Genomic DNA, 24872 nt, shown 5'->3' on the forward strand with positions numbered 1-24872 from the left:
TCTGCTTGTTCTTACTCAGTATTCCTCTGCTTCTCCTCACTCAGTCATCTGCTTGTTCTTACTCAGTATTCCTCTGCTTCTCTTCACTCAGTCCTTTGCTTGTTCTTACTCAGTATTCCTCTGCTTGTTCTTACTCACTCTTTCCTCTGCTTGTTCTTACTCAGTATTCCTCTGTTTCTCCTCACTCAGTCCTCTGCTTGTTCTTATTCAGTATTCCTCTGCTTGTTTTCACTCAGTCATCTGCTTGTTCTTAGTCAGTATTCCTCTGTTTCTCCTCACTCGGTCCTCTGCTTGTTCCTACTCAATATTCCTCTGCTTCTCCTCACTCAGTCTTCTTCTTGTTCTTAGTCAGTATTCCTTTTGGCTTCTCTTCACTCATTCCTCTGCTTGTTCTTACTCAGTATTCCTCTTCTTCTCCTCACTCAGTCTTCTGCTTGTTCTTACTCAGTTTTCCTCTGCTTCTCCTCACTCATTCCTCTGCTTGTTCCTACTCGGTATTCCTCTGCTTCTCCTCACTCAGTCCTCTGCTTATTCCTACTCAGTATTCCTTTGTTTCTCCTTACTCAGTCCTCTGCTTGTTCCTACTCAGTATTCCTCTGCTTCTCTTCACTCAGTCCTCTTCTTTCTCTTACTCAGTATTCCTCTGCTTCTCCTCACTCAGTCCTCTTCTTGTTCTTACTCAGTATTCCACTGCTACTCCTCACTCAGTCCTCTGCTTGTTCTTACTCAGTATTCCTCTGTTTCTCCTCACTCAGTCCTCTGCTTGTTCTTAATCAGTATTCCTCTGTTTCTCCTCACTCAGTCCTCTGCTTGTTTTTACTCAGTATTCCTCTGCTTCTCCTCACTCAGTCCTCTGCTTGTTCCTACTCAGTATTCCTCTGTTTCTCTTCACTCATTTCTCTGCTTGTTCTTACTCAGTATTCCTCTGCTTCTCCTCACTCAGTCTTCTGCTTGTTCTTAGTCAGTATTCCTCTGCCTCTCTTCACTCATTCCTCTGCTTGTTCTTACTCAGTATTCCTCTGCTTCTCCTCACTCAGTCCTCTGCTTCTTCTTACTCAGTTTTCCTCTGCTTCTCATCACTCAGTCCTCTGCTTGTTCTTACTCAGTATTCTTCTGCTTCTCCTCACTCACTCCTCTCTTTGTTCTTACTCAGTATTCCTCTGCTTCTCCTCACTCAGTCCTCTGCTTGTTCTTACTCAGTTTTCCTCTGCTTCTCCTCACTCATTCCTCTGCTTGTTCCTACTCGGTATTCCTCTGCTTCTCCTCACTCAGTCCTCTGCTTATTCCTACTCAGTATTCCTTTGTTTCTCCTTACTCAGTCCTCTGCTTGTTCTTACTCAGTATTCCTCTGCTTCTCCTCACTCAGTCCTCTTCTTTTTCTTACTCAGTATTCCACTGCTACTCCTCACTCAGTCTTCTGCTTGTTCCTACTCAGTAGTCCTCTGCTTCTCCTCACTCAGTCATCTGCTTGTTCTTGCTCAGTATTCCTCTGCTTCTCTTCACTCAGTCCTCTGCTTGTTCTTACTCAGTATCCCTCTGCTTCTCTTCACTCAGTCCTCTGCTGGTTCCTACTCAGTATTCCTCTGCTTCTCCTCACTCAGTCTTCTGCTTGTCATTAATTATTATTCCTCTGCCTCTCTTCACTCAATCCTCTGCTTGTTCTTACTCAGTATTCCTCTGCTTCTCATCACTCAGTCCTCTGCTTGTTCTTACTCAGTATTCCTCTGCTTCTTATCACTCAGTCCTCTGCTTGTTCTTACTCAGTATTCCTCTGTTTCTCATCACTCAGTCCTCTTCTTGTTCCTACTCAGTATTCCACTGCTACTCCTCACTCAGTCCTCTGCTTGTTCCTACTCAGTATTCCTCTGTTTCTCCTCACTCAGTCCTCTGCTTGTTCCTACTCAGTATTCCTCTGCTTCTCCTCACTCAGTCCTCTGATTGTTCCTCTGATTGTTCCTACTCAGTATTCCTCTGCTTCTCCTTACTCAGTCCTCTGCTTGTTCTTACTCAATATTCCTCTGCTTCTCCTCACTCAGTCCTCTGCTTGTTCTTACTCGGTATTACTCTGCTTCTCATAACTCATTTCTCTGCTTGTTCTTACTCAGTATTCCTCTGCTTCTCCTCACTCAGTCTTCTGCTTGTTCCTACTCAGTAGTCCTCTGCTTCTCCTCACTCAGTCATCTGCTTGTTCTTGCTCAGTATTCCTCTGCTTCTCTTCACTCAGTCCTCTGCTTGTTCTTACTCAGTATCCCTCTGCTTCTCTTCACTCAGTCCTCTGCTGGTTCCTACTCAGTATTCCTCTGCTTCTCCTCACTCAGTCTTCTGCTTGTCATTAATTATTATTCCTCTGCCTCTCTTCACTCAATCCTCTGCTTGTTCTTACTCAGTATTCCTCTGCTTCTCATCACTCAGTCCTCTGCTTGTTCTTACTCAGTATTCCTCTGCTTCTTATCACTCAGTCCTCTGCTTGTTCTTACTCAGTATTCCTCTGTTTCTCATCACTCAGTCCTCTTCTTGTTCCTACTCAGTATTCCACTGCTACTCCTCACTCAGTCCTCTGCTTGTTCCTACTCAGTATTCCTCTGTTTCTCCTCACTCAGTCCTCTGCTTGTTCTTACTCAGTATTCCTCTGCTTCTCCTCACTCAGTCCTCTGATTGTTCCTACTCAGTATTCCTCTGCTTCTCCTTACTCAGTCCTCTGCTTGTTCTTACTCAATATTCCTCTGCTTCTCCTCACTCAGTCCTCTGCTTGTTCTTACTCAGTATTACTCTGCTTCTCATAACTCATTTCTCTGCTTGTTCTTACTCGGTATTCCTCTGCTTCTCCTCACACAGTCTTCTGCTTATTCCTACTCAGTATTCCTCTGCTTCTCCTCACTCAGTCCTCTGGTTGTTCTTACTCGATATTCCTCTGCTTCTCCTCACTCAGTCCTCTTCTTGTTCTTTCTCTTTATTCCTCTGTTTCTCCTCACTCAGTCCTCTGCTTGTTTTTACTCAATATTCCTCTGCTTCTTCTCACTCAGTCCTCTGCTTGTTCTTACTCGATATTCCTCTGCTTCTCCTCACTCAGTCCTCTTCTTGTTCTTACTCTTTATTCCTCTGGTTCTCCTCACTCAGTCCTCTGCTTGTTCTTACTCGATATTCCTCTGCTTCTCCTCACTCAGTCCTCTTCTTGTTCTTACTCTTTATTCCTCTGGTTCTCCTCACTCAGTCCTCTGCTTGTTCTTACTCAGTATTCCTCTGCTTCTCCTCACTCAGTCATCTGCTTGTTCTTACTCAGTATTCTTCTGCTTGTTCTTACTCAATATTCATCTGCTTCTCTTCACTCAGTCCTCTACTTGTTCTTACTCGGTATTCCTCTGGTTCTCCTCACTCAGTCCTATGCTTGTTCTTACTCAGTATTCCTCTGCTTCTCCTCACTCAGTCATCTGCTTGTTCTTACTCAGTATTCTTCTGCTTGTTCTTACTCAATATTCATCTGCTTCTCCTCACTCAGTCCTCTACTTGTTCTTACTCGGTATTCCTCTGGTTCTCCTCACTCAGTCCTCTGCTTGTTCTTACTCAGTATTCCTCTGCTTCTCCTCACTCAGTCCTCTGCTTGTTCTTACTCAGTATTCCTCTGCTTCTCTTCACTCATTTCTTTGCTTGTTCTTACTCAGTATTCCTCTGCTTCTCCTCACTCAGTCCTCTGCTTGATCTTACTCAGTATTCCTCTGCTATTCCTCACTCAGTCCCCTGCTTGTTCTTACTCAGTATTCCTCTGCTTCTCCTCACTCAGTCCTCTGCTTGTTCTTACTCAGTATTCCTCTGCTTCTCCTTACTCAATCCTCTGCTTGTTCTTACTCAGTATTCCTCTGCGTCTCCTCACTCAGTCTTCTGCTTGTTCTTACTCAGTATTCCTCTGCTTCTCCTTACTCAGTCCTCTGCTTGTTCTTACTCAGTATTCCTCTGCTTCTCCTCACTCAGTCCTCTTCTTGTTCCTACTCAATATTCCTCTGCTTGTCCTTTCTTAGTATTCTTCTGCTTGTTCTTACTCAGTATTCCTCTGCTTGTTCTTACTCACTCAGTCCACTGCTTGTTCTTACTCAATAATTATCTGCTTCTCCTCACTCAGTCCTCTGCTTGTTCTCACTCAGTATTCCTCTGCTTCTCCTCACTCATGTATCTGCTTGTTCTTACTCAGTATTCCTCTGCTTCTCCTCACTCATTTCTCTGCTTGTTCTTACTCAGTATTACTCTGCTTCTCCTCACTCAGTCCTCTGCTTGTTCCTACTCAGTATTCCTCTGTTTCTCCTCACTCAGTCCTCTGCTTGTTCCTACTCAGTATTCCTCTGCTTCTCCTCACTCAGTCCTCTGATTGTTCCTCTGATTGTTCCTACTCAGTATTCCTCTGCTTCTCCTTACTCAGTCCTCTGCTTGTTCTTACTCAATATTCCTCTGCTTCTCCTCACTCAGTCCTCTGCTTGTTCTTACTCGGTATTACTCTGCTTCTCATAACTCATTTCTCTGCTTGTTCTTACTCAGTATTCCTCTGCTTCTCCTCACTCAGTCTTCTGCTTGTTCCTACTCAGTAGTCCTCTGCTTCTCCTCACTCAGTCATCTGCTTGTTCTTGCTCAGTATTCCTCTGCTTCTCTTCACTCAGTCCTCTGCTTGTTCTTACTCAGTATCCCTCTGCTTCTCTTCACTCAGTCCTCTGCTGGTTCCTACTCAGTATTCCTCTGCTTCTCCTCACTCAGTCTTCTGCTTGTCATTAATTATTATTCCTCTGCCTCTCTTCACTCAATCCTCTGCTTGTTCTTACTCAGTATTCCTCTGCTTCTCATCACTCAGTCCTCTGCTTGTTCTTACTCAGTATTCCTCTGCTTCTTATCACTCAGTCCTCTGCTTGTTCTTACTCAGTATTCCTCTGTTTCTCATCACTCAGTCCTCTTCTTGTTCCTACTCAGTATTCCACTGCTACTCCTCACTCAGTCCTCTGCTTGTTCCTACTCAGTATTCCTCTGTTTCTCCTCACTCAGTCCTCTGCTTGTTCCTACTCAGTATTCCTCTGCTTCTCCTCACTCAGTCCTCTGCTTGTTCTTACTCAGTATTCCTCTGCTTCTCCTCACTCAGTCCTCTGCTTGTTCTTACTCAATATTCCTCTGCTTCTCCTCACTCAGTCCTCTGCTTGTTCTTACTCAGTATTACTCTGCTTCTCATAACTCATTTCTCTGCTTGTTCTTACTCAGTATTCCTCTGCTTCTCCTCACACAGTCTTCTGCTTATTCCTACTCAGTATTCCTCTGCTTCTCCTCACTCAGTCCTCTGGTTGTTCTTACTCGATATTCCTCTGCTTCTCCTCACTCAGTCCTCTTCTTGTTCTTTCTCTTTATTCCTCTGTTTCTCCTCACTCAGTCCTCTGCTTGTTTTTACTCAATATTCCTCTGCTTCTCCTCACTCAGTCCTCTGCTTGTTCTTACTCGATATTCCTCTGCTTCTCCTCACTCAGTCCTCTTCTTGTTCTTACTCTTTATTCCTCTGGTTCTCCTCACTCAGTCCTCTGCTTGTTCTTACTCAGTATTCCTCTGCTTCTCCTCACTCAGTCATCTGCTTGTTCTTACTCAGTATTCTTCTGCTTGTTCTTACTCAATATTCATCTGCTTCTCTTCACTCAGTCCTCTACTTGTTCTTACTCGGTATTCCTCTGGTTCTCCTCACTCAGTCCTCTGCTTGTTCTTACTCAGTATTCCTCTGCTTCTCCTCACTCAGTCATCTGCTTGTTCTTACTCAATATTCATCTGCTTCTCTTCACTCAGTCCTCTACTTGTTCTTACTCGGTATTCCTCTGGTTCTCCTCACTCAGTCCTCTGCTTGTTCTTACTCAGTATTCCTCTGCTTCTCCTCACTCAGTCATCTGCTTGTTCTTACTCAGTATTCTTCTGCTTGTTCCTACTCAGTATTCCTCTGCTTCTCCTCACTCAGTCTTCTGCTTGTCATTAATTATTATTCCTCTGCCTCTCTTCACTCAATCCTCTGCTTGTTCTTACTCAGTATTCCTCTGCTTCTCATCACTCAGTCCTCTGCTTGTTCTTACTCAGTATTCCTCTGCTTCTCCTCACTCAGTCCTCTGCTTGTTCTTACTCAGTATTCCTCTGCTTCTTATCACTCAGTCCTCTGCTTGTTCTTACTCAGTATTCCTCTGTTTCTCATCACTCAGTCCTCTTCTTGTTCTTACTCATTATTCCTCTGCTTCTCCTCACTCAGTACTCTGCTTGTTCCTACTCAGTATTCCACTGCTACTCCTCACTCAGTCCTCTGCTTGTTCCTACTCAGTATTCCTCTGCTTCTCCTCACTCAGTCCTCTGATTGTTCCTACTCAGTATTCCTCTGCTTCTCCTTACTCAGTCCTCTGCTTGTTCTTACTCAATATTCCTCTGCTTCTCCTCACTCAGTCCTCTGCTTGTTCTTACTCAGTATTACTCTGCTTCTCATAACTCATTTCTCTGCTTGTTCTTACTCAGTATTCCTCTGCTTCTCCTCACACAGTCTTCTGCTTATTCCTACTCAGTATTCCTCTGCTTCTCCTCACTCAGTCCTCTGGTTGTTCTTACTTGATATTCCTCTGCTTCTCCTCACTCAGTCCTCTTCTTGTTCTTACTCTTTATTCCTCTGTTTCTCCTCACTCAGTCCTCTGCTTGTTTTTACTCAATATTCCTCTGCTTCTTCTCACTCAGTCCTCTGCTTGTTCTTACTCGATATTCCTCTGCTTCTCCTCACTCAGTCCTCTTCTTGTTCTTACTCTTTATTCCTCTGGTTCTCCTCACTCAGTCCTCTGCTTGTTCTTACTCAGTATTCCTCTGCTTCTCCTCACTCAGTCATCTGCTTGTTCTTACTCAGTATTCTTCTGCTTGTTCTTACTCAATATTCATCTGCTTCTCTTCACTCAGTCCTCTACTTGTTCTTACTCGGTATTCCTCTGGTTCTCCTCACTCAGTCCTCTGCTTGTTCTTACTCAGTATTCCTCTGCTTCTCCTCACTCAGTCATCTGTTTGTTCTTACTCAGTATTCTTCTGCTTGTTCTTACTCAATATTCATCTGCTTCTCCTCACTCAGTCCTCTACTTGTTCTTACTCGGTATTCCTCTGGTTCTCCTCACTCAGTCCTCTGCTTGTTCTTACTCAGTATTCCTCTGCTTCTCCTCACTCAGTCCTCTGCTTGTTCTTACTCAGTATTCCTCTGCTTCTCTTCACTCAGTCCTTTGCTTGTTCTTACTCAGTATTCCTCTGCTTCTCCTCACTCAGTCCTCTGCTTGATCTTACTCAGTATTCCTCTGCTATTCCTCACTCAGTCCCCTGCTTGTTCTTACTCAGTATTCCTCTGCTTCTCCTCACTCAGTCCTCTGCTTGTTCTTACTCAGTATTCCTCTGCTTCTCCTTACTCAGTCCTCTGCTTGTTCTTACTCAGTATTCCTCTGCTTCTCCTCACTCAGTCCTCTGCTTGTTCTTACTCAGTATTACTCTGCTTCTCATAACTCATTTCTCTGCTTGTTCTTACTCAGTATTCCTCTGCTTCTCCTCACACAGTCTTCTGCTTATTCCTACTCAGTATTCCTCTGCTTCTCCTCACTCAGTCCTCTGGTTGTTCTTACTCGATATTCCTCTGCTTCTCCTCACTCAGTCCTCTTCTTGTTCTTTCTCTTTATTCCTCTGTTTCTCCTCACTCAGTCCTCTGCTTGTTTTTACTCAATATTCCTCTGCTTCTTCTCACTCAGTCCTCTGCTTGTTCCTACTCAGTATTCCTCTGCTTCTCCTCACTCAGTCCTCTGATTGTTCCTACTCAGTATTCCTCTGCTTCTCCTTACTCAGTCCTCTGCTTGTTCTTACTCAATATTCCTCTGCTTCTCCTCACTCAGTCCTCTGCTTGTTCTTACTCAGTATTACTCTGCTTCTCATAACTCATTTCTCTGCTTGTTCTTACTCAGTATTCCTCTGCTTCTCCTCACACAGTCTTCTGCTTATTCCTACTCAGTATTCCTCTGCTTCTCCTCACTCAGTCCTCTGGTTGTTCTTACTCGATATTCCTCTGCTTCTCCTCACTCAGTCCTCTTCTTGTTCTTTCTCTTTATTCCTCTGTTTCTCCTCACTCAGTCCTCTGCTTGTTTTTACTCAATATTCCTCTGCTTCTTCTCACTCAGTCCTCTGCTTGTTCTTACTCGATATTCCTCTGCTTCTCCTCACTCAGTCCTCTTCTTGTTCTTACTCTTTATTCCTCTGGTTCTCCTCACTCAGTCCTCTGCTTGTTCTTACTCAGTATTCCTCTGCTTCTCCTCACTCAGTCATCTGCTTGTTCTTACTCAGTATTCTTCTGCTTGTTCTTACTCAATATTCATCTGCTTCTCTTCACTCAGTCCTCTACTTGTTCTTACTCGGTATTCCTCTGGTTCTCCTCACTCAGTCCTCTGCTTGTTCTTACTCAGTATTCCTCTGCTTCTCCTCACTCAGTCATCTGCTTGTTCTTACTCAATATTCCTCTGCTTCTCTTCACTCAGTCCTCTACTTGTTCTTACTCGGTATTCCTCTGGTTCTCCTCACTCAGTCCTCTGCTTGTTCTTACTCAGTATTCCTCTGCTTCTCCTCACTCAGTCATCTGCTTGTTCTTACTCAGTATTCTTCTGCTTGTTCCTACTCAGTATTCCTCTGCTTCTCCTCACTCAGTCTTCTGCTTGTCATTAATTATTATTCCTCTGCCTCTCTTCACTCAATCCTCTGCTTGTTCTTACTCAGTATTCCTCTGCTTCTCATCACTCAGTCCTCTGCTTGTTCTTACTCAGTATTCCTCTGCTTCTCCTCACTCAGTCCTCTGCTTGTTCTTACTCAGTATTCCTCTGCTTCTCATCACTCAGTCCTCTGCTTGTTCTTACTCAGTATTCCTCTGTTTCTCATCACTCAGTCCTCTTCTTGTTCTTACTCATTATTCCTCTGCTTCTCCTCACTCAGTACTCTGCTTGTTCCTACTCAGTATTCCACTGCTACTCCTCACTCAGTCCTCTGCTTGTTCCTACTCAGTATTCCTCTGCTTCTCCTCACTCAGTCCTCTGATTGTTCCTACTCAGTATTCCTCTGCTTCTCCTTACTCAGTCCTCTGCTTGTTCTTACTCAATATTCCTCTGCTTCTCCTCACTCAGTCCTCTGCTTGTTCTTACTCAGTATTACTCTGCTTCTCATAACTCATTTCTCTGCTTGTTCTTACTCAGTATTCCTCTGCTTCTCCTCACACAGTCTTCTGCTTATTCCTACTCAGTATTCCTCTGCTTCTCCTCACTCAGTCCTCTGGTTGTTCTTACTTGATATTCCTCTGCTTCTCCTCACTCAGTCCTCTTCTTGTTCTTACTCTTTATTCCTCTGTTTCTCCTCACTCAGTCCTCTGCTTGTTTTTACTCAATATTCCTCTGCTTCTTCTCACTCAGTCCTCTGCTTGTTCTTACTCGATATTCCTCTGCTTCTCCTCACTCAGTCCTCTTCTTGTTCTTACTCTTTATTCCTCTGGTTCTCCTCACTCAGTCCTCTGCTTTTTCTTACTCAGTATTCCTCTGCTTCTCCTCACTCAGTCATCTGCTTGTTCTTACTCAGTATTCTTCTGCTTTTTCTTACTCAATATTCATCTGCTTCTCTTCACTCAGTCCTCTACTTGTTCTTACTCGGTATTCCTCTGGTTCTCCTCACTCAGTCCTCTGCTTGTTCTTACTCAGTATTCCTCTGCTTCTCCTCACTCAGTCATCTGTTTGTTCTTACTCAGTATTCTTCTGCTTGTTCTTACTCAATATTCATCTGCTTCTCCTCACTCAGTCCTCTACTTGTTCTTACTCGGTATTCCTCTGGTTCTCCTCACTCAGTCCTCTGCTTGTTCTTACTCAGTATTCCTCTGCTTCTCCTCACTCAGTCCTCTGCTTGTTCTTACTCAGTATTCCTCTGCTTCTCTTCACTCATTTCTTTGCTTGTTCTTACTCAGTATTCCTCTGCTTCTCCTCACTCAGTCCTCTGCTTGATCTTACTCAGTATTCCTCTGCTATTCCTCACTCAGTCCCCTGCTTGTTCTTACTCAGTATTCCTCTGCTTCTCCTCACTCAGTCCTCTGCTTGTTCTTACTCAGTATTCCTCTGCTTCTCCTTACTCAATCCTCTGCTTGTTCTTACTCAGTATTCCTCTGCTTCTCCTCACTCAGTCCTCTGCTTGTTCTTACTCAGTATTACTCTGCTTCTCATAACTCATTTCTCTGCTTGTTCTTACTCAGTATTCCTCTGCTTCTCCTCACACAGTCTTCTGCTTATTCCTACTCAGTATTCCTCTGCTTCTCCTCACTCAGTCCTCTGGTTGTTCTTACTCGATATTCCTCTGCTTCTCCTCACTCAGTCCTCTTCTTGTTCTTTCTCTTTATTCCTCTGTTTCTCCTCACTCAGTCCTCTGCTTGTTTTTACTCAATATTCCTCTGCTTCTTCTCACTCAGTCCTCTGCTTGTTCCTACTCAGTATTCCTCTGCTTCTCCTCACTCAGTCCTCTGATTGTTCCTACTCAGTATTCCTCTGCTTCTCCTTACTCAGTCCTCTGCTTGTTCTTACTCAATATTCCTCTGCTTCTCCTCACTCAGTCCTCTGCTTGTTCTTACTCAGTATTACTCTGCTTCTCATAACTCATTTCTCTGCTTGTTCTTACTCAGTATTCCTCTGCTTCTCCTCACACAGTCTTCTGCTTATTCCTACTCAGTATTCCTCTGCTTCTCCTCACTCAGTCCTCTGGTTGTTCTTACTCGATATTCCTCTGCTTCTCCTCACTCAGTCCTCTTCTTGTTCTTACTCTTTATTCCTCTGTTTCTCCTCACTCAGTCCTCTGCTTGTTTTTACTCAATATTCCTCTGCTTCTTCTCACTCAGTCCTCTGCTTGTTCTTACTCGATATTCCTCTGCTTCTCCTCACTCAGTCCTCTTCTTGTTCTTACTCTTTATTCCTCTGGTTCTCCTCACTCAGTCCTCTGCTTGTTCTTACTCAGTATTCCTCTGCTTCTCCTCACTCAGTCATCTGCTTGTTCTTACTCAGTATTCTTCTGCTTGTTCTTACTCAATATTCATCTGCTTCTCTTCACTCAGTCCTCTACTTGTTCTTACTCGGTATTCCTCTGGTTCTCCTCACTCAGTCCTCTGCTTGTTCTTACTCAGTATTCCTCTGCTTCTCCTCACTCAGTCATCTGCTTGTTCTTACTCAGTATTCATCTGCTTCTCTTCACTCAGTCCTCTACTTGTTCTTACTCGGTATTCCTCTGGTTCTCCTCACTCAGTCCTCTGCTTGTTCTTACTCAGTATTCCTCTGCTTCTCCTCACTCAGTCATCTGCTTGTTCTTACTCAGTATTCTTCTGCTTGTTCCTACTCAGTATTCCTCTGCTTCTCCTCACTCAGTCTTCTGCTTGTCATTAATTATTATTCCTCTGCCTCTCTTCACTCAATCCTCTGCTTGTTCTTACTCAGTATTCCTCTGCTTCTCATCACTCAGTCCTCTGCTTGTTCTTACTCAGTATTCCTCTGCTTCTCCTCACTCAGTCCTCTGCTTGTTCTTACTCAGTATTCCTCTGCTTCTTATCACTCAGTCCTCTGCTTGTTCTTACTCAGTATTCCTCTGTTTCTCATCACTCAGTCCTCTTCTTGTTCTTACTCATTATTCCTCTGCTTCTCCTCACTCAGTACTCTGCTTGTTCCTACTCAGTAATCCACTGCTACTCCTCACTCAGTCCTCTGCTTGTTCCTACTCAGTATTCCTCTGCTTCTCCTCACTCAGTCCTCTGATTGTTCCTACTCAGTATTCCTCTGCTTCTCCTTACTCAGTCCTCTGCTTGTTCTTACTCAATATTCCTCTGCTTCTCCTCACTCAGTCCTCTGCTTGTTCTTACTCAGTATTACTCTGCTTCTCATAACTCATTTCTCTGCTTGTTCTTACTCAGTATTCCTCTGCTTCTCCTCACACAGTCTTCTGCTTATTCCTACTCAGTATTCCTCTGCTTCTCCTCACTCAGTCCTCTGGTTGTTCTTACTTGATATTCCTCTGCTTCTCCTCACTCAGTCCTCTGCTTGTTTTTACTCAATATTCCTCTGCTTCTTCTCACTCAGTCCTCTGCTTGTTCTTACTCGATATTCCTCTGCTTCTCCTCACTCAGTCCTCTTCTTGTTCTTACTCTTTATTCCTCTGGTTCTCCTCACTCAGTCCTCTGCTTGTTCTTACTCAGTATTCCTCTGCTTCTCCTCACTCAGTCATCTGCTTGTTCTTACTCAGTATTCTTCTGCTTGTTCTTACTCAATATTCATCTGCTTCTCTTCACTCAGTCCTCTACTTGTTCTTACTCGGTATTCCTCTGGTTCTCCTCACTCAGTCCTCTGCTTGTTCTTACTCAGTATTCCTCTGCTTCTCCTCACTCAGTCCTCTGCTTGTTCTTACTCAGTATTCCTCTGCTTCTCTTCACTCATTTCTTTGCTTGTTCTTACTCAGTATTCCTCTGCTTCTCCTCACTCAGTCCTCTGCTTGATCTTACTCAGTATTCCTCTGCTATTCCTCACTCAGTCCCCTGCTTGTTCTTACTCAGTATTCCTCTGCTTCTCCTCACTCAGTCCTCTGCTTGTTCTTACTCAGTATTCCTCTGCTTCTCCTTACTCAATCCTCTGCTTGTTCTTACTCAGTATTCCTCTGCGTCTCCTCACTCAGTCTTCTGCTTGTTCTTACTCAGTATTCCTCTGCTTCTCCTTACTCAGTCCTCTGCTTGTTCTTACTCAGTATTCCTCTGCTTCTCCTCACTCAGTCCTCTTCTTGTTCCTACTCAATATTCCTCTGCTTGTCCTTTCTTAGTATTCTTCTGCTTGTTCTTACTCAGTATTCCTCTGCTTGTTCTTACTCACTCAGTCCACTGCTTGTTCTTACTCAATTATTATCTGCTTCTCCTCACTCAGTCCTCTGCTTGTTCTCACTCAGTATTCCTCTGCTTCTCCTCACTCATGTATCTGCTTGTTCTTACTCAGTATTCCTCTGCTTCTCCTCACTCATTTCTCTGCTTGTTCTTACTCAGCATTACTCTGCTTCTCCTCACTCAGTCCTCTGCTTGTTCCTACTCAGTATTCCTCTGTTTCTCCTCACTCAGTCCTCTGCTTGTTCCTACTCAGTATTCCTCTGCTTCTCCTCACTCAGTCCTCTGATTGTTCCTCTGATTGTTCCTACTCAGTATTCCTCTGCTTCTCCTTACTCAGTCCTCTGCTTGTTCTTACTCAATATTCCTCTGCTTCTCCTCACTCAGTCCTCTGCTTGTTCTTACTCGGTATTACTCTGCTTCTCATAACTCATTTCTCTGCTTGTTCTTACTCAGTATTCCTCTGCTTCTCCTCACTCAGTCTTCTGCTTGTTCCTACTCAGTATTCCTCTGCTTCTCCTCACTCAGTCATCTGCTTGTTCTTGCTCAGTATTACTCTGCTTCTCTTCACTCAGTCCTCTGCTTGTTCTTACTCAGTATCCCTCTGCTTCTCTTCACTCAGTCCTCTGCTGGTTCCTACTCAGTATTCCTCTGCTTCTCCTCACTCAGTCTTCTGCTTGTCATTAATTATTATTCCTCTGCCTCTCTTCACTCAATCCTCTGCTTGTTCTTACTCAGTATTCCTCTGCTTCTCATCACTCAGTCCTCTGCTTGTTCTTACTCAGTATTCCTCTGCTTCTTATCACTCAGTCCTCTGCTTGTTCTTACTCAGTATTCCTCTGTTTCTCATCACTCAGTCCTCTTCTTGTTCCTACTCAGTATTCCACTTCTACTCCTCACTCAGTCCTCTGCTTGTTCCTACTCAGTATTCCTCTGTTTCTCCTCACTCAGTCCTCTGCTTGTTCCTACTCAGTATTCCTCTGCTTCTCCTCACTCAGTCCTCTGATTGTTCCTACTCAGTATTCCTCTGCTTCTCCTTACTCAGTCCTCTGCTTGTTCTTACTCAATATTCCTCTGCTTCTCCTCACTCAGTCCTCTGCTTGTTCTTACTCAGTATTACTCTGCTTCTCATAACTCATTTCTCTGCTTGTTCTTACTCAGTATTCCTCTGCTTCTCCTCACACAGTCTTCTGCTTATTCCTACTCAGTATTCCTCTGCTTCTCCTCACTCAGTCCTCTGGTTGTTCTTACTCGATATTCCTCTGCTTCTCCTCACTCAGTCCTCTTCTTGTTCTTTCTCTTTATTCCTCTGTTTCTCCTCACTCAGTCCTCTGCTTGTTTTTACTCAATATTCCTCTGCTTCTTCTCACTCAGTCCTCTGCTTGTTCTTACTCGATATTCCTCTGCTTCTCCTCACTCAGTCCTCTTCTTGTTCTTACTCTTTATTCCTCTGGTTCTCCTCACTCAGTCCTCTGCTTGTTCTTACTCAGTATTCCTCTGCTTCTCCTCACTCAGTCATCTGCTTGTTCTTACTCAGTATTCTTCTGCTTGTTCTTACTCAATATTCATCTGCTTCTCTTCACTCAGTCCTCTACTTGTTCTTACTCGGTATTCCTCTGTTTCTCCTCACTCAGTCCTCTGCTTGTTCTTACTCAGTATTCCTCTGCTTCTCCTCACTCAGTCATCTGCTTGTTCTTACTCAATATTCATCTGCTTCTCTTCACTCAGTCCTCTACTTGTTCTTACTCGGTATTCCTCTGGTTCTCCTCACTCAGTCCTCTGCTTGTTCTTACTCAGTATTCCTCTGCTTCTCCTCACTCAGTCATCTGCTTGTTCTTACTCAGTATTTTTCTGCTTGTTCCTACTCAGTATTCCTCTGCTTCTCCTCACTCAGTCTTCTGCTTGTCATTAATTATTATTCCTCTGCCTCTCTTCACTCAATCCTCTGCTTGTTCTTACTCAGTATTCCTCTGCTTCTCATCACTCAGTCCTCTGCTTGTTCTTACTCAGTATTCCTCTGCTTCTCCTCACTCAGTCCTCTGCTTGTTCTTACTCAGTATTCCTCTGCTTCTTATCACTCAGTCCTCTGCTTGTTCTTACTCAGTATTCCTCTGTTTCTCATCACTCAGTCCTCTTCTTGTTCTTACTCATTATTCCTCTGCTTCTCCTCACTCAGTACTCTGCTTGTTCCTACTCAGTAATCCACTGCTACTCCTCACTCAGTCCTCTGCTTGTTCCTACTCAGTATTCCTCTGCTTCTCCTCACTCAGTCCTCTGATTGTTCCTACTCAGTATTCCTCTGCTTCTCCTTACTCAGTCCTCTGCTTGTTCTTACTCAATATTCCTCTGCTTCTCCTCACTCAGTCCTCTGCTTGTTCTTACTCAGTATTACTCTGCTTCTCATAACTCATTTCTCTGCTTGTTCTTACTCAGTATTCCTCTGCTTCTCCTCACACAGTCTTCTGCTTATTCCTACTCAGTATTCCTCTGCTTCTCCTCACTCAGTCCTCTGGTTGTTCTTACTTGATATTCCTCTGCTTCTCCTCACTCAGTCCTCTTCTTGTTCTTACTCTTTATTCCTCTGGTTCTCCTCACTCAGTCCTCTGCTTGTTCTTACTCGATATTCCTCTGCTTCTCCTCACTCAGTCCTCTTCTTGTTCTTACTCTTTATTCCTCTGGTTCTCCTCACTCAGTCCTCTGCTTGTTCTTACTCAGTATTCCTCTGCTTCTCCTCACTCAGTCATCTGCTTGTTCTTACTCAGTATTCTTCTGCTTGTTCTTACTCAATATTCATCTGCTTCTCTTCACTCAGTCCTCTACTTGTTCTTACTCGGTATTCCTCTGGTTCTCCTCACTCAGTCCTCTGCTTGTTCTTACTCAGTATTCCTCTGCTTCTCCTCACTCAGTCATCTGCTTGTTCTTACTCAGTATTCTTCTGCTTGTTCTTACTCAATATTCATCTGCGTCTCCTCACTCAGTCTTCTGCTTGTTCTTACTCAGTATTCCTCTGCTTCTCCTTACTCAGTCCTCTGCTTGTTCTTACTCAGTATTCCTCTGCTTCTCCTCACTCAGTCCTCTTCTTGTTCCTACTCAATATTCCTCTGCTTGTCCTTTCTTAGTATTCTTCTGCTTGTTCTTACTCAGTATTCCTCTGCTTGTTCTTACTCACTCAGTCCACTGCTTGTTCTTACTCAATAATTATCTGCTTCTCCTCACTCAGTCCTCTGCTTGTTCTCACTCAGTATTCCTCTGCTTCTCCTCACTCATGTATCTGCTTGTTCTTACTCAGTATTCCTCTGCTTCTCCTCACTCATTTCTCTGCTTGTTCTTACTCAGTATTACTCTGCTTCTCCTCACTCAGTCCTCTGCTTGTTCTTACTCAGTATTACTCTGCTTCTCCTCACTCAGTCCTCTGCTTGTTCTTACTCAGTATTCATCTGTTTCTCCTCACTCAGTCTTCTGCTTGTTCTTAATTATTATTCCTCTGCTTCTCCTTTCTCAATCTTTTGCTTGTACGTAGTATTCCTCTCCTTTTCCTAACTCAGTCCTCCGCTTGTTCTTACTCAGTATTCCTCTCCTTTTCCTAACTCAGTCCTCTGCTTGTTCTTACTCAGAATTCCTCTGGTTCTCCTCACTCATTCCTCTTCTTGTTCTTACTCAGTATTCCTCTGTTTCTCCTCACTCAGTACTCTGCTTGTTCTTACTCAGTATTCCTCTGCTTCTCCTCACTCAGTCTACTGCTTGTTCTTAATTATTATTCATCTGCTTCTCCTCACTCAATCCTTAGCTTGTACATAGTATTCCTCTCCTTTTCCTAACTCATTCCGTTGCTTGTACTTAGTATTCCTCTGCTTGTTCTTAATTATTATTCCTCTGATTCTCCTCACTCAATCCTTTGCTTCTACTCAGTATTCTTCTGCTTGTTGTTGTTTATCCTTACTCATACCTCATTTTACCACAGCATATTTGTTAAATTAGTAAAACAGAAGGGTTTCTTTATGTGTGTCTCAGGAGCGGTACATGGGTAGTCTGATGCCGCATCACAGCTCCATAACCCCTTGGAAGGTAAGGTATTATTACTATATACAGACAAAGTTATCATTCTAGCATTTACAATGATCAGATATTAAACGTAAATGACAGATTTACAATGACCTGTATGCTAGTCTCTCTGGTGCTATATGTAAGCATTCATGGAAGGTTTTCATGCCATCATTATAGATATTTAAGGTTCTCTTTCCATCCTTATAGACTTGTGAGGTTCTCTTTCCATCCTTATAGACTTGTGAGGTTCTCTTTCTAACCTTATAGACTTGTGAGGTTCTTTTTCTATCCTTATAAACTTGTTAGATTCTCTTTCTATCCTTATAGACTTGTGAGGTTCTCTTTCTATCCTTATAGATGTAAGGTTCTCTTTCTATTCTTATAGATGTGAGGTTCTCTTTCTATCCTTATTGATGTGTGGGGTTCACTTTCCATCCTTATAGATGTGTAAGGTTATCTTTCTATCCTTACATCTATAAGAATGGAAAGAGAACCTCACAAGTCTATAAGGATAGAAAGAAAACCTCACACATCTATAAGGGTAGAACGAGAACCTCACAAATCTATTAGGATGGAAAGAGAACCTCACAAGTCTATAAGAATAGAGAACCTCACAAGTCTATATGGAAAGTGAAGTACACACATCTATAAGGATGGAAAGAGAACCTCACAAGTCTGTGTGTACTTCACTTTCTATCCTTATAGACTTGTGAGGTTCTCTATTCTTATAGACTTGTGAGGTTCTCTTTCCATCCTAATAGACTTGTGAGGTTCTCGTTCTACCCTTATAGATGTGTGAGGTTTTCTTTCTATCCTTATAGACTTGTGAGGTTCTCTTTCCATTTTGATAGACTTGTGAGGTTCTCTTTCCATCCTAATAGACTTGTGAGGTTCTCTTTCCATCCTAATAGACTTGTGAGGTTCTCTTTCTACCCTAATAGATGTGTGAGGTTCTCTTTCTACCTTTATAGATGTGTGAGGTTCTCTTTATACCCTTATTGATGTGTGAGGTTCTCTTTCTATCATTATAGACTTGTGAGGTTCTCTTTTCTTCTACAAGATACGACGAGTCCACGGATTTCATCCTTACTTGTGGGATATTATCCTCCTGCTAACAGGAAGTGGCAAAGCGCACCACAGCAGAGCTGTATATATAGCTCCTCCCTTCCCCTCCACCCCCAGTCATTCTCTTTGCCTGTGTTATACTAGGAAGAGGTAAAGGAGGTGTTAGTTTTAGTTTCTTCAATCAAGCTATTTTTTATTTTAAATGGTACCGGTGTGTACTATTTTTTTGCTCAGGGAGACATGGAAGAAGATTCTGCCCTGAATGATCTTAGCACCTGTAACTAAGATCCATGTTGGTTCCCACAGAACTTCTGAAGGTAATCCAAGATAAATCTTCAGTGTGAGGAACGGTTCATGCTATGAGCAGCATTGAGGTATGTGCAGCCCTTTATTTTCTGAAGAGACCTGATAGCTCAGAAACTGGCTGACATTTTTTTTCCCTGCAGGGGAATGGGGTAAAGCAGTAACCAGTTATCAGAGGGGTACTGAGAAACCTATCGTTATTTTTATGTGACATTTGGGCTAACGATCATTGTTTATAGACTTAAAGGGACATTATACACTCATTTTTTCTTTGCATAAATGTTTTGTAGATAATCTATTTATATAGCCCATAAAGTTTTTTTTAAAATTAATGTATAGTTTTGCTTATTTTTAAATAACATTGCTCTGATTTTCAGACTCCTAACCAAGCCCCAAAGTTTTATGTGAATACGCTCGACTACCTACTCCAGCTTGCTCCTGTTTGTGTAAAGGGTCTTTTCATATGCAAAAGAAGGGGGAGGGGGGGGGAGTGTCTTATTTGTCACTTGCAGTGGGCTTTCCAGCTACCTTTTCAACAGAGCCAAACTGACAGCTTCTAAGTAAGTTTTTAAACAGTTTTATACTGGATTTTTATATCAGTATCTGTGCATATTATTCTTTATAGTAGTGTCTATTACATGCAGTTATATGAAAATGAGTGTATACTGTCCCTTTAAGCAATGTGAAAGACACTGGGAGGCTTAACGGTTTTTATTGATTGACAGTACGGCCGTAGGTTGTGTGTTAAGAGGTGAAAGATTCCACATGGTTTTACTCAGACCGCTTCTCCATGCGGTTGTTTGTGTTTTTTACATCATCGTCCCGGTGGGCGGGGCCTATTTTTGTGCGCTCAGACGCGCTCTTCACTGTGACTGTAATAGAAGCAGGCATTAGCTCCGGTTGAGCCCAGACTACTATTTAGTTATCCGGATCGTTGTTACGTCAGTTGATAGTACCCTGAGGTCAGGTAGGCGCCACAGCAGAGCTGTGGCGAGGTGCAGGGGTTCTTTTTGTAACGCTTGTTAAAATTAACATGTTTTAGGCATAAAATGTCTCTTAGTAGTTAATTTCTCCTTTTATCTTGGTGATGCAATATATTTGGGAACGTTTGCTTAAGAATTGCGAATCTTAAAGCTTTAATAATGTTTTTGGAGCAGTTTGGAAAAATTGTGTACTTTTTTATTTTCTTAAAGGCACACTACACGTTTTTCAAACAATTGTTTAAATCAATAAATAAAGTGTTTAGCAATAACCACCAAAGTCATTAGTCTGTTCAACATGTCTGACATTGAGGAAAATCATTGCTCTGTGTTTAGAAGCCATTGTGGAACCCCCTCTTACATTGTGTACCTCTTGTACTGAAAGGGCCTTACATTCTAAAGAGCATATTTTAGGTAATAAAAGTGTGTCTAAGGATGATTCTCAGTCTGAAGAGAATCAGGATATGCCATCTAATTCTCCCCAAATGTCTCAACCTTTAACGCCCACACAAGCGATGCCAAGTACCTCTAGTGCGTCTAATTCTTTTACTCTGCAAGATATGGCTGCAGTTATGTCAACTACTCTTACAGAGGTATTATCGAAATTACCACTGTTACAGGGTAAACGCAGTAGGTCAGGTATTAATGTGAATACTGAATCCTCTGATGCTTTATTATCTATTTCCGATGTTCACTCACAGTTTTCTGAGTTGGGGGTCAGGGAATTGCTGTCTGAGGGAGAAATTTCAGACTCAGGGAATGTGTTACCTCAGACAGATTTGGACACTATGTCCTTTAAATTTAAGCTTGAGCACCGCCGTCTGTTGCTTCGGGAGGTTTTAGCGACACTGGATGATTGTGACCCTATTATGATACCACCAGAGAAATTGTGTAAGATGGACAAATATCTAGAAATGCCTACTTAAACTGATATTTTTCCGGTTCCTAAAAGAATTTCGGAAATTATAAAGAAGGATTGGGATAGACCAGGTATATCGTTTTCTCCCCCTCCTAATTTTAAGAAAATGTTTCCCATATCAGACACCATTCGGGACTTGTGGCAAATGGTCCCTAAGGTAGAGGGAGCTATATCTACCCTGGCTAAGCGTACAACTATACCCATTGAGGACAGTTGTGCTTTCAAAGACCCTATGGATAAGAAATTAGAGGGTCTCCTAAAGAAATTGTTTATTAATCAGAGTTTTCTTTTACAACCTACAGCTTGCTTTGTTCCAGTAACTACTGCAGCAGCTTTTTGGTTTGAAGCTCTGGAAGAGTCTCTGAAGGTTGAGACTCCGTTAGAGGACATTTTGGATAGAATTAAGGCTCTCAAGTTAGCTCATTCTTTTATTACTGATGCCGCTTTTCAAATTGCTAAATTAGTGGCGAAAAATGCAGGATTTGCTATCCTAGAACGTAGAGTGTTGTGGCTCAAATCTTGGTCTGCTGATGTGTCATCAAAAACTAAGCTTTTAGCTATTTCCTTTAAAAGTAAGACCCTTTTCGGGCCTGAATTGAAGGAAATCATTTCTGACATTTTACAGGAGGTAAAGGCCATGCCCTACCTCAGGATAAGTCTGTTAAGATGCGGGGTAAACAAAATAATTTTCGTTCCTTTCTGAATTTTAAAAAGCAGGAAGGGAATTTTACCCAATCTAAGTCAGTCTGGAGACCCAACCAGAATTGGAATAAAGGTAAACAATCCAAGAAGCCCGCTGCTGCTACTAAGACAGCATGAAGGGGTGGCCCCCGATCCGGGACCGGATCTAGTTGGGGGCAGACTCTCTTTTTTTGTCCAGACTTGGGCAAGAGATGTTCAGTACCCCTGGGCACTAGAAATAGTGACCCACGGTTATCAATTGGAATTCAAGGACTTTCTCCCAAGAGGGAGATTTCATCTTTCAAGATTATCTGCAAACCAGATAAAAAGAGAGGCGTTCTTACACTGTGTAAAAGACCTTTTTACCATGGGAGTAATTTGTCCAGTTCCAAAATTGGAACAGGGACAGGGGTTCTACTCAAATCTATTTGGTGTTCCCAAAAAAGAGGGAAAGTTCAGACCCATCTTAGACCTCAAGTGTCTAAACAAGTTTCTCAGAGTTCCATCATTCAAGATGGAGACTATACGAACAATTTTACCAATGATCCAGGAGGGTCAATATATGACTACCGTGGACTTGAAGGATGCTTACCTTCATATTCCTATCCACAAGGATCATCATAAGTTTCTAAGGTTTGCCTTCTTGGACAAATATTATCAGTTCGTGGCTCTTCCCTTCGGGTTGGCCACAGCACCCAGAATCTTCACAAAGGTTCTAGGGTCACTTCTGGCGGTTCTCAGACCGCAAGGCATAGCAGTGGCACCTTATCTGGACGATATTCTGATCCAGGCATCAACTTATCAACTGACAAAAGCTCACACGGACACAGTGTTGTCTTTTCTGAGAACTCACGGTTGGAAGGTGAACATAGACAAAAGTTCACTTGTCCCACAGACAAGGATTCCTTTCTTGGGAACTCTGATAGACTCGGTAGCCATGAAAATATTTCTGACAGAGGTCAGAAAATCAAAGATTCTAAATACTTGCCGAGCACTTCAGTCCATTCCTCGGCCATCAGTGGCTCAGTGTATGGAGGTAATTAGATTAATGGTAGCGGCAATGGAAATCATTCAGTTTTGCATTTATCTCAGCCCGCTGCAGCTGTGCATGCTCAGACAGTGGAATGGGGATTATGCGTATTTATCTCCTCAGATAAATCTAGATCAAGAAACCAGAGACTCTCTTCTTTGGTGGTCGTCGCTGGATCATCTGTCCCAGGGGACTTGCTTCCGCAGACCCTCGTGGGTGATAGTGACAACGGACGCCAGCCTTCTAGGCTGGGGTGCAGTCTGGAATTCCCTGAAGGCTCAGGGTGTTTGGACTCAGGTGGAGTCTCTCCTTCCAATCAATATTATGGAACTGAGAGCAATATTCAATGCGCTTCAGGCATGGCCTCAGTTGGCTTCGGCCAAATTCATCAGATTCCAGTCGGACAACATCACGACTGTGGCCTATATCAATCATCAGGGTCGAACGAGGAGTTCCTTAGCAATGAGAGAGGTATCCAAGATAATCCGTTGGGCGGAGGCCCACTCTTGTCATCTGTCAGCAATCTACATCCCAGGAGTAGAGAACTGGGAAGCAGATTTTCCAAGCCGACAGACTTTTCATCCGGGGGAGTGGGAACTCCACCCGGAGGTATTTGCCTCATTGATTCTCCGATTGGGCAAACCGGATTTGGATCTGATGGCATCTGGACAGAATGCCAAGCTTCCAAGATACGGATCCAGGTCGAGGGATCCCCAGGCCGAACTGATAGATGCCTTGGCAGTGCCTTGGTTGTTCAGCCTAGCTTATGTGTTTCCACCGTTTCCTCTCCTTCCATGCGTGATTGCTCAAATCAAAAAGGAGAGAGCTTTAGTGATCCTGATATCGCCTGTGTGGCCATGCAGGACTTGGTATGCGGATCTAGTGGACATGTCCTCTCTACCACTGTGGAAACTTCCTTTGAGACAGGACCTTCTCATTCAAGGTCCTTTCCAACATCCAAATCTAATTTCTCTGCAGCTGACTGCGTGGAGATTGAACGCTTGATTTTATCGAAGCGAGGATTCAGTTATCAGTACTTTGATACAGGCTAGAAAGCCTGTCACTAGAAAAATCTATCATAAGATATGGAGTAAATATCTTTATTGGTGTGAATCCAAGGGCTACTCATGGAGTAAAGTTAGGATTCTGTCTTTTCTCCAAGAAGGATTGGAGAAAGGCTTATCAGCTAGTTCTTTAAAGGGACAAATTTCTGCGTTGTCAATTTTGTTCCACAAACGTTTGGCAGATGTGCCAGATGTTCAGTCTTTTTGTCAGGCTCTAACCAGAATTAACAATACACAGCACCATCTACCCTGTGGATATAGAAAATATAACTAGTAATCCAATTAGGGTGTAGTCACGCCAATCCATTAGCAGTGCCATTGAAACCCCCTTTTTCCTAAAAATTAAGCCTGTATTTAGACCAATTATTCCTCCCTGGAGTTTGAATTTAGTTATTCGAGTTCTTCAAGGGGTTCCGTTTGAACCTTTGCATTCCATAGATATAAAATTATTATCTTGAAAAGTTCTGTTTTTGGTTGCTATTTCTTCTGCTTGAAGAGTTTCTGAGCTTTCAGCGTTACAGTGTGATTCTCCTTATCTCATATTTCATTCTGATAAGGTGGTTTTACGTACCAAACCTGGTTTTCTTCCTAAGGTTGTTTTGAATAAGAATATTAATCAGGAAATTATTGTTCCTTCATTGTGTCCTAATCCTTCTTCTAAGAAGGAGCGTCTGTTACATAACTTGGACGTGGTTCGTGCCTTAAAGGGACACTGTACCCAAAAATTTTCTTTCGTGATTCAGATTGAGCATGAAATTTTAAGCAACTTTCTAATGTACTCCTCTTATCAAATTTTCTTCATTCTCTTGGTATTTTTATTTGAAATGCAAGAATGTAATTTTAGATGCCGGCCCATTTTTGGTGAACAACCTGGGTTGTCCGTGCTGAATGGTGGATAAATTCATCCACCAATAAAAAAGTGCTGTCCAGAGTAATGAAACCAAAAAAAAGCTTAGATGCCTTCTTTTTCAAATAATGATAGCAAGAGAACGAGAACGAAGAAAAATTGATAATAGGAGTAAATTAGAAAGTTGCTTAAAATTGCATGCTTTTTCTGAATTACGAAAGAAAAATTTTGGGTACAGTGTCCCTTTAAAGTTTTACTTACAGGCAACTAAGGATTTCCGTCAATCATCTTCTTTGTTCATTGTTTATTCTGGAAAGCGTAGGGGTCAGAAAGCTATGGCTACCTCTCTTTCTTTTTGGCTGAGAAGTATCATCCGCCTGGCATATGAAACTGCTGGACAGCAGCCTCCTGAAAGAATTACGGCTCATTCTACTAGGGCTGTGGCTTCTTCATGGGCTTTTAAAAATGATGCATCTGTTGAACAGATTTGTAAGGGGACTTGGTTGTCCCTTCATACTTTTTCCAAATTTTACAAATTTGATACTTTTGCTTCTTCTGAGGCTGTTTTTGGGAGGAAAGTTCTTCAAGCAGTGGTGCCTTCCGTTTAGGTTCCTGTCTTGTCCCTCCCTTTCATCCGTGTCCTGTTGCTTTTGTATTGTATCCCACAAGTAAGGATGAAATCCGTGGACTCGTTGTATCTTGTAGAAGAAAAGGAAATGTATGCTTACCTGATAAATTGATTTCTTCTACGATACGACGAGTCCACGGCCCTCCCTGTCAATTTAAGACAGATTATATTTTTTATTATTTACAACTTCAGTCACCTCTGCACCTTTTAGCTTTTCCTTTCTCTTCCTATAACTTTTGGTCGAATGACTGGAGGCGGAGGGGAAGGGAGGAGCTATATATACAGCTCTGCTGTGGTGATCTTTGCCAGTTCCTGTTAGCAGGAGGATAATATCCCACAAGTAAGGATGAAATCCTTGGACTCGTCGTATCGTAGAAGAAATCAATTTATCTGGT

General features: G+C 42.7%; 1 protein-coding gene across 1 annotated transcript in view; it reads left to right on the forward strand.

Moving 5' to 3' along the window:
• LOC128662718 (protein DENND6B-like) overlaps window positions 1-24872 on the forward strand; it is a 574365-nt gene that overhangs the window by 339252 nt on the left and 210241 nt on the right. The window contains exon 16 of the mRNA XM_053716624.1: window positions 16928-16981. Coding sequence (XP_053572599.1) covers window positions 16928-16981 — 54 coding nt within the window. The remainder of the gene's footprint in view (window positions 1-16927; window positions 16982-24872) is intronic.

The sequence above is a fragment of the Bombina bombina genome, chromosome 6 (genome assembly GCF_027579735.1).
Source record: "Bombina bombina isolate aBomBom1 chromosome 6, aBomBom1.pri, whole genome shotgun sequence".
NCBI lineage: Eukaryota > Metazoa > Chordata > Amphibia > Anura > Bombinatoridae > Bombina > Bombina bombina.